The 15205-nt window shown below is 44.5% G+C and overlaps 1 protein-coding gene and 1 long non-coding RNA gene across 4 annotated transcripts in view; one reads left to right on the plus strand and one right to left on the minus strand.

The window, feature by feature from the left end:
• The window catches only part of LOC114007284 (uncharacterized), a 52343-nt gene that overhangs the window by 21539 nt on the left and 15599 nt on the right, over positions 1 to 15205 (minus strand). The window lies entirely within an intron of this gene.
• Positions 319 to 15205, plus strand: part of PRUNE2 (prune homolog 2 with BCH domain) — a 132237-nt gene continuing 117350 nt past the window's right edge. For all 3 annotated transcript variants that reach the window (XM_027770680.1, XM_027770681.1, XM_027770682.1), the window contains exons 1-3: positions 319 to 472; positions 5139 to 11700; positions 12033 to 12798. In XM_027770680.1, the coding sequence (XP_027626481.1) occupies positions 5301 to 11700; positions 12033 to 12798 (7166 nt within the window). In that variant the 5' untranslated portion in view covers positions 319 to 472; positions 5139 to 5300. The remainder of the gene's footprint in view (positions 473 to 5138; positions 11701 to 12032; positions 12799 to 15205) is intronic.

A 15205-nucleotide genomic window follows, 5' to 3' on the forward strand; every position in this document is an offset into this window, starting at 1 on the left:
GTCCGGGACGCGAACCGCGGTCGACTACGTGGGAGTCCAGCAACTTAGCCATTACACTAACTGCTGGTTCCCGCAATTCTTAATAATAATAGCAAAGACTCCTTCCTCTCTCGTTTGGAAAAATGAGTAAGCAAAGTGTATTTGAAGCCATAGCATGAAGGTTTCCAAACTTTCTCAAACCAAAGTGTTTATTTCACTTGCCTCTAATCAAAACTATCCGTCCTAACACATCATAAGACTGCATAGATTTGTAGCACAACTCCCCACAGCTGGATAATCTAACATGCATATCGAATTTTTGTTGTCATTTCAGAACTGTCTTTTTCACAGCAACATCACCAGTGATTTGAAAGCATTTACAGACAAGTTTGGTTATGATGTCCTCATCCTGTTTGCCAGCTCCCTGTCGGAGGAACAGCAGCCGAGGCGACAGATTGCTGTGTACTCTGAGAACCTGGAACTGTGCAGCCAGGTGAGCTCCTCCTCCTACTGACATGACCCTCTGCATCCTAACCTGCTGGCTCTCAGAATGAGCAGTGGAGGATGGGAATGGACTGCTGGCTTGTAAGAAATGGGTTCAGGGGACCAGCAGATGGCATAATGGTTATGTCACTGGACACTCATGTAGTCGACCATGGTTCAAGTCCCAGACACGGTGGCTTGAAATTCACACTGGGCAAGTATGCATGCATGCCCAAGATCCCAAGAGGAGACTGGAGGAGAAGGGATTGTGGCGTGGCCATCCCCCTTGGGGGGTGATTTCTCACTTTCTGTCTCTCTGTCTCTCCGGCAAGCGCACACACCTTGTAACAATCTTTCTAAAAATAAATAAATAAATAAATAAATAAAAAAGCTCAGGAGATAAGATCCTAGAGTTGAAGGAAGTATTGGGGGGATTTTGTACGTTAGATCTTAAAAAGATCCCTGGGCTAGCTGTGTGGCACAAAGGTAACACAACAGTCCACGGCAATGAGCCATATGGGAAGGACCCAGTTTAGTCCATAGGTCTTGCTGGGTGTGTGTTTGTGTGTCCATGATCTTAGCTGGCTGAGGCTAGGGGAGGAATATAGTGTGGAGACCCTGCTGGAGGTGCTGCCCTCCACCCCTGGTCTCATGAAGGAAAGAAGTAAATAAACCTTTTTAAAAAAGAATTATTTGGGGCCGGCAGGTGGCATGGTGGTTAAGGGTGCTGGACTCCCACATGGCCGACTATGGTTCAAGCCCTGGATCTGGCGGTTTGCTTTCTCACTTTCCCTGTCTCTCTCACTCTGTCCTCCTCTTATCAAATAAAAAAACATATGAATAAATAAAGCTAAATAAAATAATTTTAAAAAAGAATTATTTCATTTAAATGTATTTATTTTTAATTTTGACCAAAGAGGGACAGAGTGAGAAAGAGAGAGAGGGAAAGTGAGAAAGAAAGCCGCCAGACCCAGGACTTGAACTGTGGTTGACCATGTGGGAGTCCAGTGCCCTTAACCACCATGCCATCTGTCAACCCCAGTAAATAAACTGTTAAAAAATTAAAATAAATAAAGAAGAATTTCCTAAACATTTCTCTTCTAAACTAAATCCGTAAAAAGGAAGTTTAGATCTACTGATTTCCTTTAGGATTGCTCCCTGGTATAACAAGTTTTGCCCCTGGCTCAATACCTTTTGGTGTCCAGAGTTTAGTACCTGGTGATCTGTTGCTTCAAAGTTAACATATCTCTGGGTACTAAAACAGTAACTGATCATCTTGGATCCTCTAGGTTGATAACTGAACCCAAGTCTGTAAACCCAAGGCCTAGGAAAGAAAAAAGAATTAGACCAAAATCATTATCTGGATGTATCAAACCAGATGTACTTAATAACCAATAGGAGACCATGACGATCCATCCTAATGTGGACTGCATGGGCGTAGAACACTGTGTCACTCACCTTTCTGCCCTAGTGGATTATGTACCTCGTATATCCACAGGCGGTTGGAGGTAACCTCTGCTCCTTTCTTTCCTGCATCCTCCCTGTCTGTGCTCCAGACGCTCCACTTGGTTCTTGGTACATTCCCATGGGTGCTCCTGGGCTCTCTGTGTACTCCTGAGTCCAAATATGAAAGAGCCCCCCACTCCTGTGGAGATGCAATGTGCACCCTTCCCCCTCGGATCCACATGTGTCTGTGCCTTGCATCACCGCCTGCTTTCTTCAGTGGTTTACTCTACGTTTGGTTTCAAAGTCAAGTTTTATCTTTGGTTGCTGTTTTCCTTGGGACAGGATTTAGGCTTCCAAAGCCTCTAGTACGGTAGTTTTCAAACCACTTTTAGCAGCAGAACTTTTTTGGGGGGAGAGGTTTTTGCTATAGGGTGTGTGCACTCACCAGAGAGACAAAGAGAGACAGAGAGACAGAAAGCAAGAAATCACCCCCCAGGGGGGATGGCCACGCCACAATCCCTTCTCCTCCATTCTCTCAGGATCTTGGGCACGCATGCACACGTACCCGGTGTGAGTTTAAGCCACCGGGTCTGGGACTTGAACCGCAGTCGGCTACATGGGAATCAGCGACATAGACCTTATGCTAACTGCTGGTCCCAGCAGCAGAACCTGTTTAGAAAACTGGTTTATATATTTATTTCGCTTGTCAGAGGGTGCATGTGCTCACCAGAGAGAGACAGACAAAAAGAGAAAGGGGAGATAGTTATACTGCAATCGTTTTTCCTCCATTTCTCTATTCTATTGGGATTTGAAGTGTGCAAGCACATGTCTGGTGTGTTTTTCAAGCCACTGAGGCTAGGATTTAAACCATTCTCAGCCGTGGGGGATCAGCTCCTTTAATCACTAGGCTATGGGGAGGGCCCCCACATTGGTTGATTTAAAATAGATAAAAGTAGATGGGCAGAGGAGGGGTTAAAAGCCCTTGAACCAACTTCACTCCTCTTCTCCTCCCCCTATCAAACCTCCCCATCCTCGCAGTACCCAAAGGGCAGCTCCTGGGAATCTTGCACAACATCGTCAGAGTCAAGACCTTGCCTCAGGAAGTCCTTCTTTGTCCCTGGGCTCATATAGTTGGTTAAGAGCTAGCTCTGCAGCCTGATGGCTTGAGTTCAAAACTCAGGCTCTAGCACTTGTTAGCTGTGTATTATTGGACTAGTTATTTAACTCTCCTGTGTCTTCATTTCCTCATGAGTAAAATGGGGATAAAAAGAGTCCCTACTGGCACCAGCAGTTAGCATAATGGCCTTGTCACTGAACTCCCATGTAGTCAACTTCAGTTTGAGTCCCGGACCTGGTGGCTTAAACTCACGCCAGGAGCGTGTGCGTGCATGCCCAAGATCCCAAGAGGAGAATGGAGGAGAGGGGATTGCAGCATGGCCATCCCCCTGAGGGGGTAATTTCTCACTTTCTGTCTCTCTCTGTCTTTCTGGCAAGCACACACGCCCTGTAGCAAATACTTCTCCAAAAAAAAAAAAAGAGTCCCTACATTGTCTATTACCGTGAAGGCGAAAGGAGGTAATGCTCATAATAAAACTCTCGGAACTATGCGTGCAATATGAAAACACTCAATAAATTAATTAATTTTATTATTATTAGTTCCTTAATTATTATTAGTAGTAGCAGCATGTAGGTGCACTCTGAGGCTGTTGTCATTCATATTGGGTCATCAGAAAAGTTATAAAACATATTTGCTCAGAAAAACACAGAAAAATGCATCATGACTTTTTCAGCTACCAAATATTTTTACCTCCACTAATATGGAGCCATTTCAAAGGCCTGGGATGGTAAAATACTGCTGATGTTTTCTTTCTTTCTTTTTATTTATTTATTTTACTTTTTTGTCATAGAGCATGTGTGTTCACTGGAAAGGAGACAGAGAGATTCAAAGAGGGAAAGTGAGAAATCATACCTAGGAAGGGGGCGGGGAATGGCCGTGCTTCAATCTCTTTTCCTCCCATCTCCTCTCAGAATTTTGAGCATACACACACATGTGACCAGCGTGATTTTTCAAGCCACCGAGTCTGAGACTCAAACCATGGTCAACCATGTGGGAGTCCAGCACTTTAACCACCACACCATCTACTGGCCCCACTCCTGACATTTTCTAAAAATTACAGAGCCACAGATCAGTCTGGCCAGCACTATCTGCAACAGTGGCTCCTGCCTCCCAGGTCAGCTTTATTGCTTCTGGGCTCCAGGTCTGTGTTCCCTGGAGCGGGAAGAGACACATGAGGTCTGAGTACTGTCTGGAAATCTCAGCCCTGGTAACTTCTTTCTCTTATCTACTTTCTCCTTTGCCTGATAAGGTTATCAGAGGTTAAATCAATTGCTTCTAAACAAAAGTTTTTCTCCTGTCCCATTTCCCCTTATTCCCAAATTTGGCCCCATGTTTTTGTCAGAGACCAGCATTCTCTGCAAACTGGAGTTTCATTCCTGTTGAAAGATGGTGTTATATGAGGGTATTTCCAAAAGTTTGTGGAAAATGGAATCAAAGTATGAGTTTATTTTGGTGAAAGAATGTTCATATCCCTGTTTAGTTTTTTTCCTTTTTCTACATCTTTTTCTTAGTTGTCAGAGAGCACATGTGCGCATTAAAGAGAGAGAGAGAGAGAGAGAGAAAGGAAGAGGAGAAAGACCACACCCCAAGCGTGGTCACTTTGCAATCCTTTCTTCTCCATTTTCCATCCTGACAGACTTTGTGGCACACATCCCCACGTGCATGGCGTGTTTTTCAAGCACCAAGTGTAGGACTTGAAACACTGTCGGCCATGTAGCATCTGGCTCCCTTAACTACTAGGCCATAGGGCTAATACCACAGGTTTTTCATAATATGCATTTTCCCTGAAGTTTTTTGAAGATACACCATATTACAGTGAGGAAAGAAGTTAGATTATTTTAAACCTCTTTACCCAGAACTATCAGGAACTAGAGTAATCTAGCAGCTATATTTTGAGTTAAATGAAAAGACAATTTGACAGGACTGGAGAAGGAGTTGAGACTTCCCATGCTTTTCCCCATATAATCCTTGGTTGTTGGAGATCTTTTTAGACTTTTCTAAAAATGAACATCAATTAATTTTATATTAAGAAATGTTGCACATTAAAAATGAGAAAGACAAATTGCAATGTACAAGAATGCCTAAGTGATCACAAATTCTGTGCCTCTAACAGATTTGCTGTGAGCTGGAAGAGAGTCAGAACCCTTGCCTGGAACTGGAGCCCTTTGAGTGTGGTTGTGATGAGATCCTGGTGTACCAGCAGGAGGACCCTTCAGTGACCTGTGACCAGGTGGTTCTCCTTGTCAAGGAAGTCATCAACAGGAGGTGCCCAGAGATGGTCTCCAACAGCCGGACCTCCTCCACAGAAGCAGTGGCAGGCAGTGCCCCGCTCTCCCAGGGATCTTCTGGGATTATGGAGTTGTATGGTTCTGACATTGAGCCTCAGCCTAGCTCTGTGAATTTCATAGAAAACCCTCCAGATCTCAATGATTCTAATCAGGCTCAGGTGGATGTCAATGTTGACCTTGTTAGCCCAGATAGTGGATTGGCCACCATCAGGAGCAGCCGCTCCTCTAAGGAGAGCTCAGTGTTCCTCAGTGATGATAGTCCGGTGGGAGAAGGTGCAGTGCCCCACCATAGCCTACTCCCAGGGTTTGACTCCTACAGTCCCATCCCGGAAGGAGTGGTAGCAGAAGAGCACACACGGTCTGGAGAACATGGTGAACACTTTGACCTCTTCAACTTTGACCCAGCACCTCTGGTTTCTGGGCAGTCCCAACCATCATCCCATTCTGCAAACTCCTCCCCTGCAGATGACTTCTTCCCCAACAGTGATTCATCAGAAGGGCAGCTCCCCACTGGGCCTAAAGGACTCGATGGATTAGGCATCAATATTTCAAATTATTCATCCAAGTCACTTTTGTCAGGAGCTGGCAAAGATAGCCTCATGGAATTTGGTGAGGAGTTTGTCCAGAGACAAGAAAGTCCTGGAGATAACTCTGAAAGAAATTTGAACTTGACAGGCTTTGTGGGAGATGAATCTCCTTCCCCAGAAAGGCTGAAAGATATCGGAAAGAGGATTCCACCAACACCTATGAATAGCTTTATAGAGAGCTCACCATCCACTGAAGAACCAGCTTCACTTTATCCAGAAGTTATGACGCCAAAAGCAATCGATGCAGGTCACACAGGGCTGCCTCAGACCCGTGCACGATGTAGCAGTTGGTGGGGTGATTTGGAGCTTGACTCTAAAAATATTGCAGATGCATGGAACTCCAGTGAACAGGAGTCTGTCTTCCAGAGCCCTGAATCATGGAAAGACCATAAGCCAAACCCAGCTGAGAGGAGAACCTCATCTTCTGTATTTCAACCCAAGAGTCTTGAATTTTCAAAGCCAGGACCCTGGGAATCTGGATTTGGTCAGCCTGAATTGGGTAGCAATGATAATCAAAACCAAAATGAGGAAAGCTTACAGTTTCAGAACCTGCCTACTGAGAAATCACATTCGCCAAATACTTCTCCTCAGAAAACAAACCACCTGATAGAAGACTTTGCTGCTTTGTGGCATTCTGGTCGGTCTCCCACAGCAATGCCTGAGCCATGGGGAAATCCTACAGAGGAAGGTGAACCAGGAGTTGCAGTGTCATTTCCAGCCTGGAGTGCATTTAGTAAAGAAGATAATACTGAAGCTTTAAAAAAGACTTGGAATCTGCACCCGACAAGTAGTGAACCACCTTCTGTGAGGGACCCACATGAGTGGGCCATGGCAAAAAGTGGGTTTTCTTTTCCTTCAGAAGACTTACTGGACAATTCTCCCAGTGAGGCAAATCATGAATCAGCAGCGCCTGATATCTGGGGCAAAAAGAACCATGACTCTAGGGATAATATTCTTGTATCTGGAAATCCAATTTCTGATCTGGATCACACATGGAATAATTCTAAGCCACCAAAGGAAGATCAGAATGGTTTAGTGAATCCTAAAACTAGGGAGAGGGTATATGAAAAGGTGGATTCCTGGAACATCTTTGAGGAGAGTATTAAGAAAGGAGGGTCAGATGCCCTAGCTCCTTGGGAAGATTCCTTCTTATCATATAAATGCTCTGATTATAGCGCATCCAATGTAGGAGAAGACTCAGTGCCTTCCCCCTTAGATACCAACTACTCTACCTCTGACTCTTACACATCACCCACATTTGCTGGAGATGAAAAAGAAGCCGAAAACAAGCCTTTTGCTAAAGAGGAAGGTTTTGAGTCCAAAGATGCTAATTCTATCACAGAGGAGGCTGAAATTCCACCTCAGTCACTGCAGCCACCACCCAGATATCGAATTAGTTCAGGTCCTGGGAACTTAGACATGTGGGCTTCCCCTGAAGCAGATAATAGTCCTGAAGTAAATGCCATTCAGAACCCAGATAAAGACGTACTCAAGACAGAGCGCACAGATGATAAGAACATCTCCATGGAGGATGATGTAGGGGAGAGCAGCCAGTCCAGTTATGATGACCCTAGCATGATGCAGCTGTACAACGAAACAAACCGACAGCTCACACTTCTGCACAGCAGCACCAACTCCCGGCAGGCAGCCCCTGACAATCTTGACCTGTGGAACAGAGTGATCCTGGAGGACACTCAGTCCACTGCAACAATCTCAGATATGGATAATGATCTGGACTGGGATGACTGCAGCGGGAGTGTGGCCCTCCCCAGTGATGGTCAAGGAGCAGGATACATGGCTGAAGTTGCTGAACCAGAAACCCGATTTTCAGTGAGACAGCTGGAACCTTGGGGTGTGGAGTATCAGGAAGCAAATCAGATAGATTGGGAACTCCCTGCTTCTGCTGAACACACCATTGACACTGCCCCCAATGAACATCACACACTGAATGAGAAGAGTGGGCAACTGATTGCAAACAGTATTTGGGATTCTGTCATGAGAGAGAAAGACATGTCATCATTTGTGATGCCAGGCCCACCACATATTACAGATCCGGGGCAAAACAAATTGCCTCCTGAAACACTCGACCATTCAGCAAATGGTAAGGATAGTCACATCCCATATGTGCTAGAAACATCTAGAACCAGTGAGTCAGGAGCACTCATACCTCATTCCAACAACCAAGCCACATGGGAGGAAGCCCTGCAAGGTGAAACCACATCCTTGGGGACCAGCCTTGAGAATCTAGGGCATTCAGATTCAAGGACAGGTCACAGTTATGGACAAAGTGAAAATGAGAAGGAAGGTGATGGAGCCACTGACAAAGGGTGCTTTGAAGAGGAGGCAGGGGTAGGCTTTGGGCTGGATAGTGCCTCAGGGACGTCTAGAAAAGGGCCAGCGGACCAAGAACTCTCTTCTCCAGTTGCACCTGAACATCAAGAAGTCTGTACTGAATCAGGTCAGATCAGCTCTCTTTCAGTCACCTTCAGTCCTCAAACAAAGGAACCAGAGGAAGTTGCAGAGCATGATATGGGGTCTTATACTCTAGACTCCTGTGAAAGACAAACAGAGTTGTCCACAAATAACCTAGAGGCAAAAGATATTTATGAAAATCCCCTTGTGCTTTCTAAGATTTCTGAGATTTCAGATAGAATGACTTTAACAAAAAATGTCTCTTTGCCTGAAATGAACCTTGAGAAAACTGAAGAATGTATCATTCTGGAGCCAGAGAAGATAAATCAAGGGTCATATCATGAATTTACCCAAAACCATGATATTCGGGATGCCCCTAAAGACAGTGATGTTCAGGTCAATTGCATCAATTCTCAAATAACTAAGGATCTTGAGGTTAAGGGTACTGAGAACAGTCTTCCAGGGGCCAGGTCATCTGGAAACTATGACAGAGATAGCATTTCTAGTGAGTGTACTCATTCAAGTGCATCAAGTCCTGACCTAAATGATTCTTCCACTGTATTGCCTTCCTGGGACCATGGGCCCCATACTGAGTTTCAGGAAGAGAATCGAGATGATTGGAGTGAACAGAATTGCCAAGAATCTGAACAAATTACTGCTGGTGACCAAGTAGAAATAATTACCAAAGTGACAGACTTAAAGAAAGACAGAATGGAGGAGTTGAATTCTAAGGTTCCCAAATTTTTAGAGATTTGGAATGACCCAGTTCATGGTGATTCTTTATCCTCTTTATCCAGCCCTGAAACAGACAAATTTTCTGAATATTCAGGGGCATGTGAGGAAGGAAATCTAATGGTTAGCCTTCAGGAGAAAAGTGAACATGACATTCCTGAAACCGCACACCCGGAGGATGGCAAGGTCATTTCACCAAGCTCAGGTTCTAATGATGATGGGGTAGGCCACGAAAAGTCAGTGGGGAAGGGCATTCATTTGGCCACTGGACAACTTGCTCAGTGCGAGTCTAGAGCTTGGGATTCGTCAAATGAGTCTGATCAGTTTATGGCCACAGCGGATACCAAGTTGGAGAGATTTTCTAACTATATAGACAGTGCAGAGCCACCAGAGAATGAAGCTCAGTCAAGCCCATTCAGTGACAATCACCAGAGCAGCCCTGATCAGTGGAGTTTCTCACCACTAACAGAGACTGAAATACGGATTACTGCCATGGAGAAGAAGACAAGATCTCCAGAAACACAGAAGACAGGAGATGTCACCTGGCAAATATCTCCTAAAACAGAACCAAAGAATGAACATGATTCTAAACTGGAAATGCTTGGCTTCTCAGCTGACAGCACTGAGTGGTGGAATGCCTTGCCACAGGAAGGGAAACCCATACAGAGTGCATTTGAAGGGGGACTGTCCAACTCAAGTGGAGTGTTAGAAGCAAATGCTTCAGCATACCAAAATGCGGGTCCATGGAGAGTACCCACTCAGGGTGATAGTGAATCCACAGAAACACACCACACTAATCCTTTCAGCAATCAACACCAGTCACCCTTTCTGGATAGCAGAGAGGCAAACTCTCACAAGCAACTTTGGAACATCCAACCACGGCAGCCAGACTCAGATGCTGATCAGTTTAGCCAGCTTGTCATATTGGACCAAATTAAAGAAAAGAATTCAAGAGAGCAAACCTTTGTGTCTTCAGCTGTGGATGGACTCCCTTCTGAAGCAACTACCCAACCGCATGGTCAAGATACAGTACCATTGGTCTGGGATCAGTCAGCCCCTGCATTTACTCACCACGATGAGAATGAATGTGTTGGAGCTAATGTCTCAACTATTGAATGTCAAGAAACAAATTGGTGGGAACAAGAAAAATCATACCTCGATGAAATGACACATTCAAGGCTTGCTACAGAAAATTTCCCTGCTGTCAATTTTTCCACTCAGTTGATAAAAAAGTCAGGCTCTGACTGGAATGACTGTGCCCATAGCGATGGCTCCCAAGGTAACTTTGTTCCGGATATTTTACATGGCAACTTCCAAGAGGGTGGGCAGTTGGCCTCAGCTTCACCTGACTTGTGGGTGGATGCTAAGCAGCCCTTCAGTTTGAAAGCAGATGGTGAGAATCCTGATCTACTGACTCATTGTGACCATGACAGCAATTCTCAGGCTTCGAACAGCCCTGATATATGTCATGATTCTGAAGTCATGCAAGAGACTGAGCAGCACAACAGAGCTTTCATGGGACCTGAAGGAGGATCCGGTGAATTTTATTTCACTGAACCAAAGGAGAACAAAGAGCCTAGTCAGGAGCCCAGGAAGGAATTTGTCCCATGTAATTCAGAACTCCATTCTGAAAATGCAATTCCACTGTCTCCAGTTGGCAATCAGGCAGACATTAATGGCTCATCTCAGCCTCCTTCTAATTCAGGTTCCCCTGATCCTTCTGAAATAAATGATGACCGCAGTTCAGGATCAAAAGCATCAGAAAATGGAACCAACCCAGATACAGCACCAATTTTAGAACCCACTGACAGGACCGTCCCAAGGATTGAAACTGTGGGAAGCCCTGGTTTTGTAACTCACCAAGAGCCAGCTATGGGAGACAACAGCTCTTGGGCATCAGAGGGCTTTTCTCCTGAAGGTCAGACAGGTGCAAGAGTCTTGTTTGACTGTGAGCAACCTCTTGCCATTGAGAACCCTGCTACAGTTACTGATGCTTTGCTAGCTCCAGACACTTGTCTGGATATAAGCGAAGCTGCTTTTGACCACAGTTTCAGCGATGCCTCAGGTCTCAACACATCCACAGGAACAGTAGATGACATGAGTAGATTGACATTCTCAGAAGGTCACCCTGAAACACCACTTGAGGGGGATGCGGGAAAGCACGATATCTGCTCATCTGAAGCCTCGTGGGGCGATTTTGAATACGATGTAATGGGCCAGAATATCGATGAAGATTTCATGAAAGAGCCTGAATACTTCCTCTATGGCGGTGACCCTCCCTTGGAGGAAGATATCCAGAAGCAATCCCTGGCACCATACACACCACCTTTTGATTTGTCCTATCTCACAGAACCTACCCACGGTGCTGAAACCGGAGAGGCAGTTGGGTCTCCAGAGGATGAATCTCTGGGGAGTGAAGCAGCACAGATACTGCTTTCTACTCTTACCGATGGACAAAGTGAGGAAAACGATGCTGACACTGAAAACAGAGAGCCTGGGTCCCGGCTGGTTGTGCTGCACATTCACGAAGACTCAGAGTCCGTTTCTATGCCTGTAGGAGCTGGCTCCGACATTTCGTCTCCATCAAACATTGACTGGGAAGTAGAAACAGAGCTTTCTGATTCGCCAGCAGGTGGAGACATCGCACCACCAGATGGTAAGAACATCCCATTTCCACAACCCCAAAGAAACCTCTGACTTAATTAAACTTGTGCGTGTGTTCAACACACTCTCCCTACCAAGAAGGGTAGAGAGGAACTAGCTATTTGCAATGTAGGCTTAACCAAATCCTGTATCGCAGCAATAAAAGCTAATGCCTGTGTGACACCTGTCTGCTACAGTGCATGAGAAAACTAAACAGCTCCACAAAATAAAAATACTTCTTAAATGGTCTATTTTTAGATGATCACTTTGCAGAGTTCACAGATCACATAATGTGTTAATTAAAACTTTTTCTCCCCCATTCACACCTTCAATTTCAACTTCTAGGTGCCAGCAAGGGAATGTCACAGCTAGAAGAGGATAAAATAACCCCTGCCAAAGAACCTGAGCAGAAGCAGTCAGAATACATGGAAGAAAGATGTGCAGAGGAGAATGAGAATCAGCATGCCCTACAAATGGATTACATCCTTATAAACCATGAAGAAAATTCACCCCTGACACCACAGGCCCACGAAGCAAGAGAAAGCATATCTGAATTAGAAAAATCACAAACAGGTCTCGAAGAAACAGGGCTGCCAGAAACCCAGTTAGCAAACCTCCCAGAAACCTGTCAGCCTGCCTCCTTAAGTGAAAGAAACGATCCTTCTGTAGAGAGAATGCCTTCGAAAAATGACAGAAGCTCATCTCTTGAAAGCCTTGTGCAAGGCCAGAGCTGGATGGTCCTGGGCCATCGAGAGGTTGGTGATCCACCCTTGGTAGTCAGGGACCCAGAGCCTGGATGGGTTGACAAAGCTGAGGAGCCCTTTTCTGATCTTGGCCTGCGTGACAGTCCCCGGGTGCAGGATCTGGGAGAAATGAAGTCTTTAGAATCTTTAGCACTAGAGGAAGCTTCTGGTGTGGTCACCCAATCACGGAAGAGCAGGGGCCGAGGCAGGGTTGGCCCAGATGAAGTTATGTTGCAGCCTGTCACCCATGACAATGAATGGGAAATGCTTTCACCACAGCCTCCTCAGAGAAGCATAGCCCCTGAAACGGAAATGGAGGAGGAGACAGAGTTCCTTGAGCCCAGAATCAGGAAACCAAGACCAAACGGGTAAGCAGAAAACTAAATTTATTTTTTCTTTTCCGTGAAAACCGTTTTTTGCAGAAACCTGGAAAATAGTGAGGAATTATGAAATACAGAGAATGCCTGGATGATAGGAGCTTTGCTTATATTTATTTATTTATTTATTGTATTTATTTATCATTGGTAAAAGCAGCTGCTAGAAAACTAAAATAATTATGATTTGTGTAAGGAAGTCTTCAAAAAGTTCATGGTAAACATGTAGTATAAAAAAGTTATGCATGAATTTCAAAATTTCTTTGCACCAAAATAAACTTGTACTTTAATTGTATTTTTCCACACATGTTTTAAAGTCCCCTGTATATATTTTTAACCAAAAAAGGCCTTTCAATTTTTATTCAATCTTATATCTACGTTTCTGACCCTCTACCCCACCTACTTCAATACCCATGTGACTCTTTTTTGGAGAGGTTTTTGACATAGGGTGCGTGCGCTCGCCAGACAGACAGACAGAGAGAGACATAGAGACAGAAAGCGAGAAATCACCCCCCAGAGGGGATGGTCACGCCACAATCCCTTCTCCTCCATTCTCCTCTCGGGATCTTGGGCACGCACGCACACGCACCTGGCGTGAGTTTTAAGCCACTGGGTCCGGGACACGAATCACAATCAACTACATGGGAGTCCAGCGACATTGCTATTACATTAACTGCTGGTCCCCCCCATATGACTCTTTTTTTTTTTTTTGAGAGGTTTTTATGTGACTCTTAAACAGGCAGTGGAAACTGAAGGGTGACACTATCGTTTATTCGACACCTACCATGTACAAGGCAGTTTGCACACATTATCCCATATGACTCTTAAATAGGCAGTGGAAACTGAAGGATGACACTATCATTTATTCGACACCTACCATGTACAAGGCAGTTTGCACACATTATCTTATTTCATCCTTACACATTGGCATAGAGAACAAAAGGTGTGTGTCTGTGTGTGTGTGTGTGTGTGTGTGTGTGTTTGCATTGGGGGACATGAAACTCAAGAAACAGAAAGGTTCTCTAAGTTGCCTAGAATTAAGTAACCAAAGTGACTGCTCTGGAATTCCATGCTTTCCATCTCCGAAGCTTATACATTTCTGGCTGACACTGCTTAGCATAGAGAAGCTGTTTTCTAGTTTTGTATAAATACCTAATTTACTGGTAGGGATAGGAGACTCTATAGCTGGCTGAAAATCCTAGTGTGAAATCTTCATTCCCTAATTGGCAGAAAAGTTGGTAAGTAACCATCAAATCCATGATTCAGTCACCATATGGTTTTTGAGGATTTGCTCTGTGCTGTATTTCTGGATAGCCAATGGCTATACAGAGCAGGGAACAGGGCGTCATTGCTGTTTCCAAGCATTTAGTCTCTGCCTAAACCATTTGGGGTTCTTCATTTCTCTTTATTTGCTCTTATAAAACCCTCCTGCTCCAACAACAAAAGGGTAAATTACACCCAACCTTGGCAAAACGGTAAAACGCGACACTCTGAAAGGTTGACCCACATGTGAATGTCCCAGGTTTGTGACCTTTCTGAGTACGTTAGGTAAGCGCATGTTCATGACCTAGGGCTGCTTGAGGCTGGGGTTGGAGAGCTGTGTCAAGACCCTGTTGGGGAGATATCTCTCTCTGTCTCACTTGCTCATGGTAAAGATACATAAACTTTAATAAAAGGAGGAAGCAAATTATGAAAAATAACTTAAAAGGGAAATCATGTTTCTTCCTTAAGACATAGTGGGAGAGAGATATCTCTTTCCTGCTCTGTTAATGCGTGTAAAGGACTATCCATATCACAAAGAGTCAAGGAATCTGGATTCCAGCCTGGCTCCACTATTACTGGTTATATATTTTATGATTAACCCTAGATATAAGTTTCTTCATCCCTAAAATCAGTGGGTTGGGCTAGAAGATCTCACGCCTTCTTTTCATATTATGTTCTGTAGAATTCAAATTGTGTTGAGGGTCCAGCAGATGGCATAACAGTTATGTCGCTGGACTCCCACTTGGTCGACTACGATTCAAGTCCCAGACCCGGCGGCTTAAAACTCACGCAGGGCACATGTGCATGTGTGCCCAAGATCCCAAGAGGAGAATAAAGGAGAAGCGATTGTGGTGTGGCCATGCTCCCTGATTTCTCGCTTTCTGTCTCTCTGACAAGCACACCCGCCCTATAGCAAAAATTTCTCTAAAAAACAAAACAAACAACAACAAAAAACAAAATGTGTTAAAACAGAGTATGTCCAAGAAAGCTCTGGGATTCACAAATTATATTTCCTGATTAAAAAAACAAAAACAAAACAAAAAAAATACATTAAAAAAAAAAAAAACTACACAGAGGAAACAAGCCTGCTGGGGGTTAATAAAGTACATAAGGAATTAAAGCGGTACCATATTCCAGT

The sequence above is a fragment of the Tupaia chinensis genome, unplaced genomic scaffold (assembly GCF_000334495.1).
Source record: "Tupaia chinensis unplaced genomic scaffold, TupChi_1.0 Scaffold000147_1, whole genome shotgun sequence".
Classification (NCBI taxonomy): domain Eukaryota; kingdom Metazoa; phylum Chordata; class Mammalia; order Scandentia; family Tupaiidae; genus Tupaia; species Tupaia belangeri.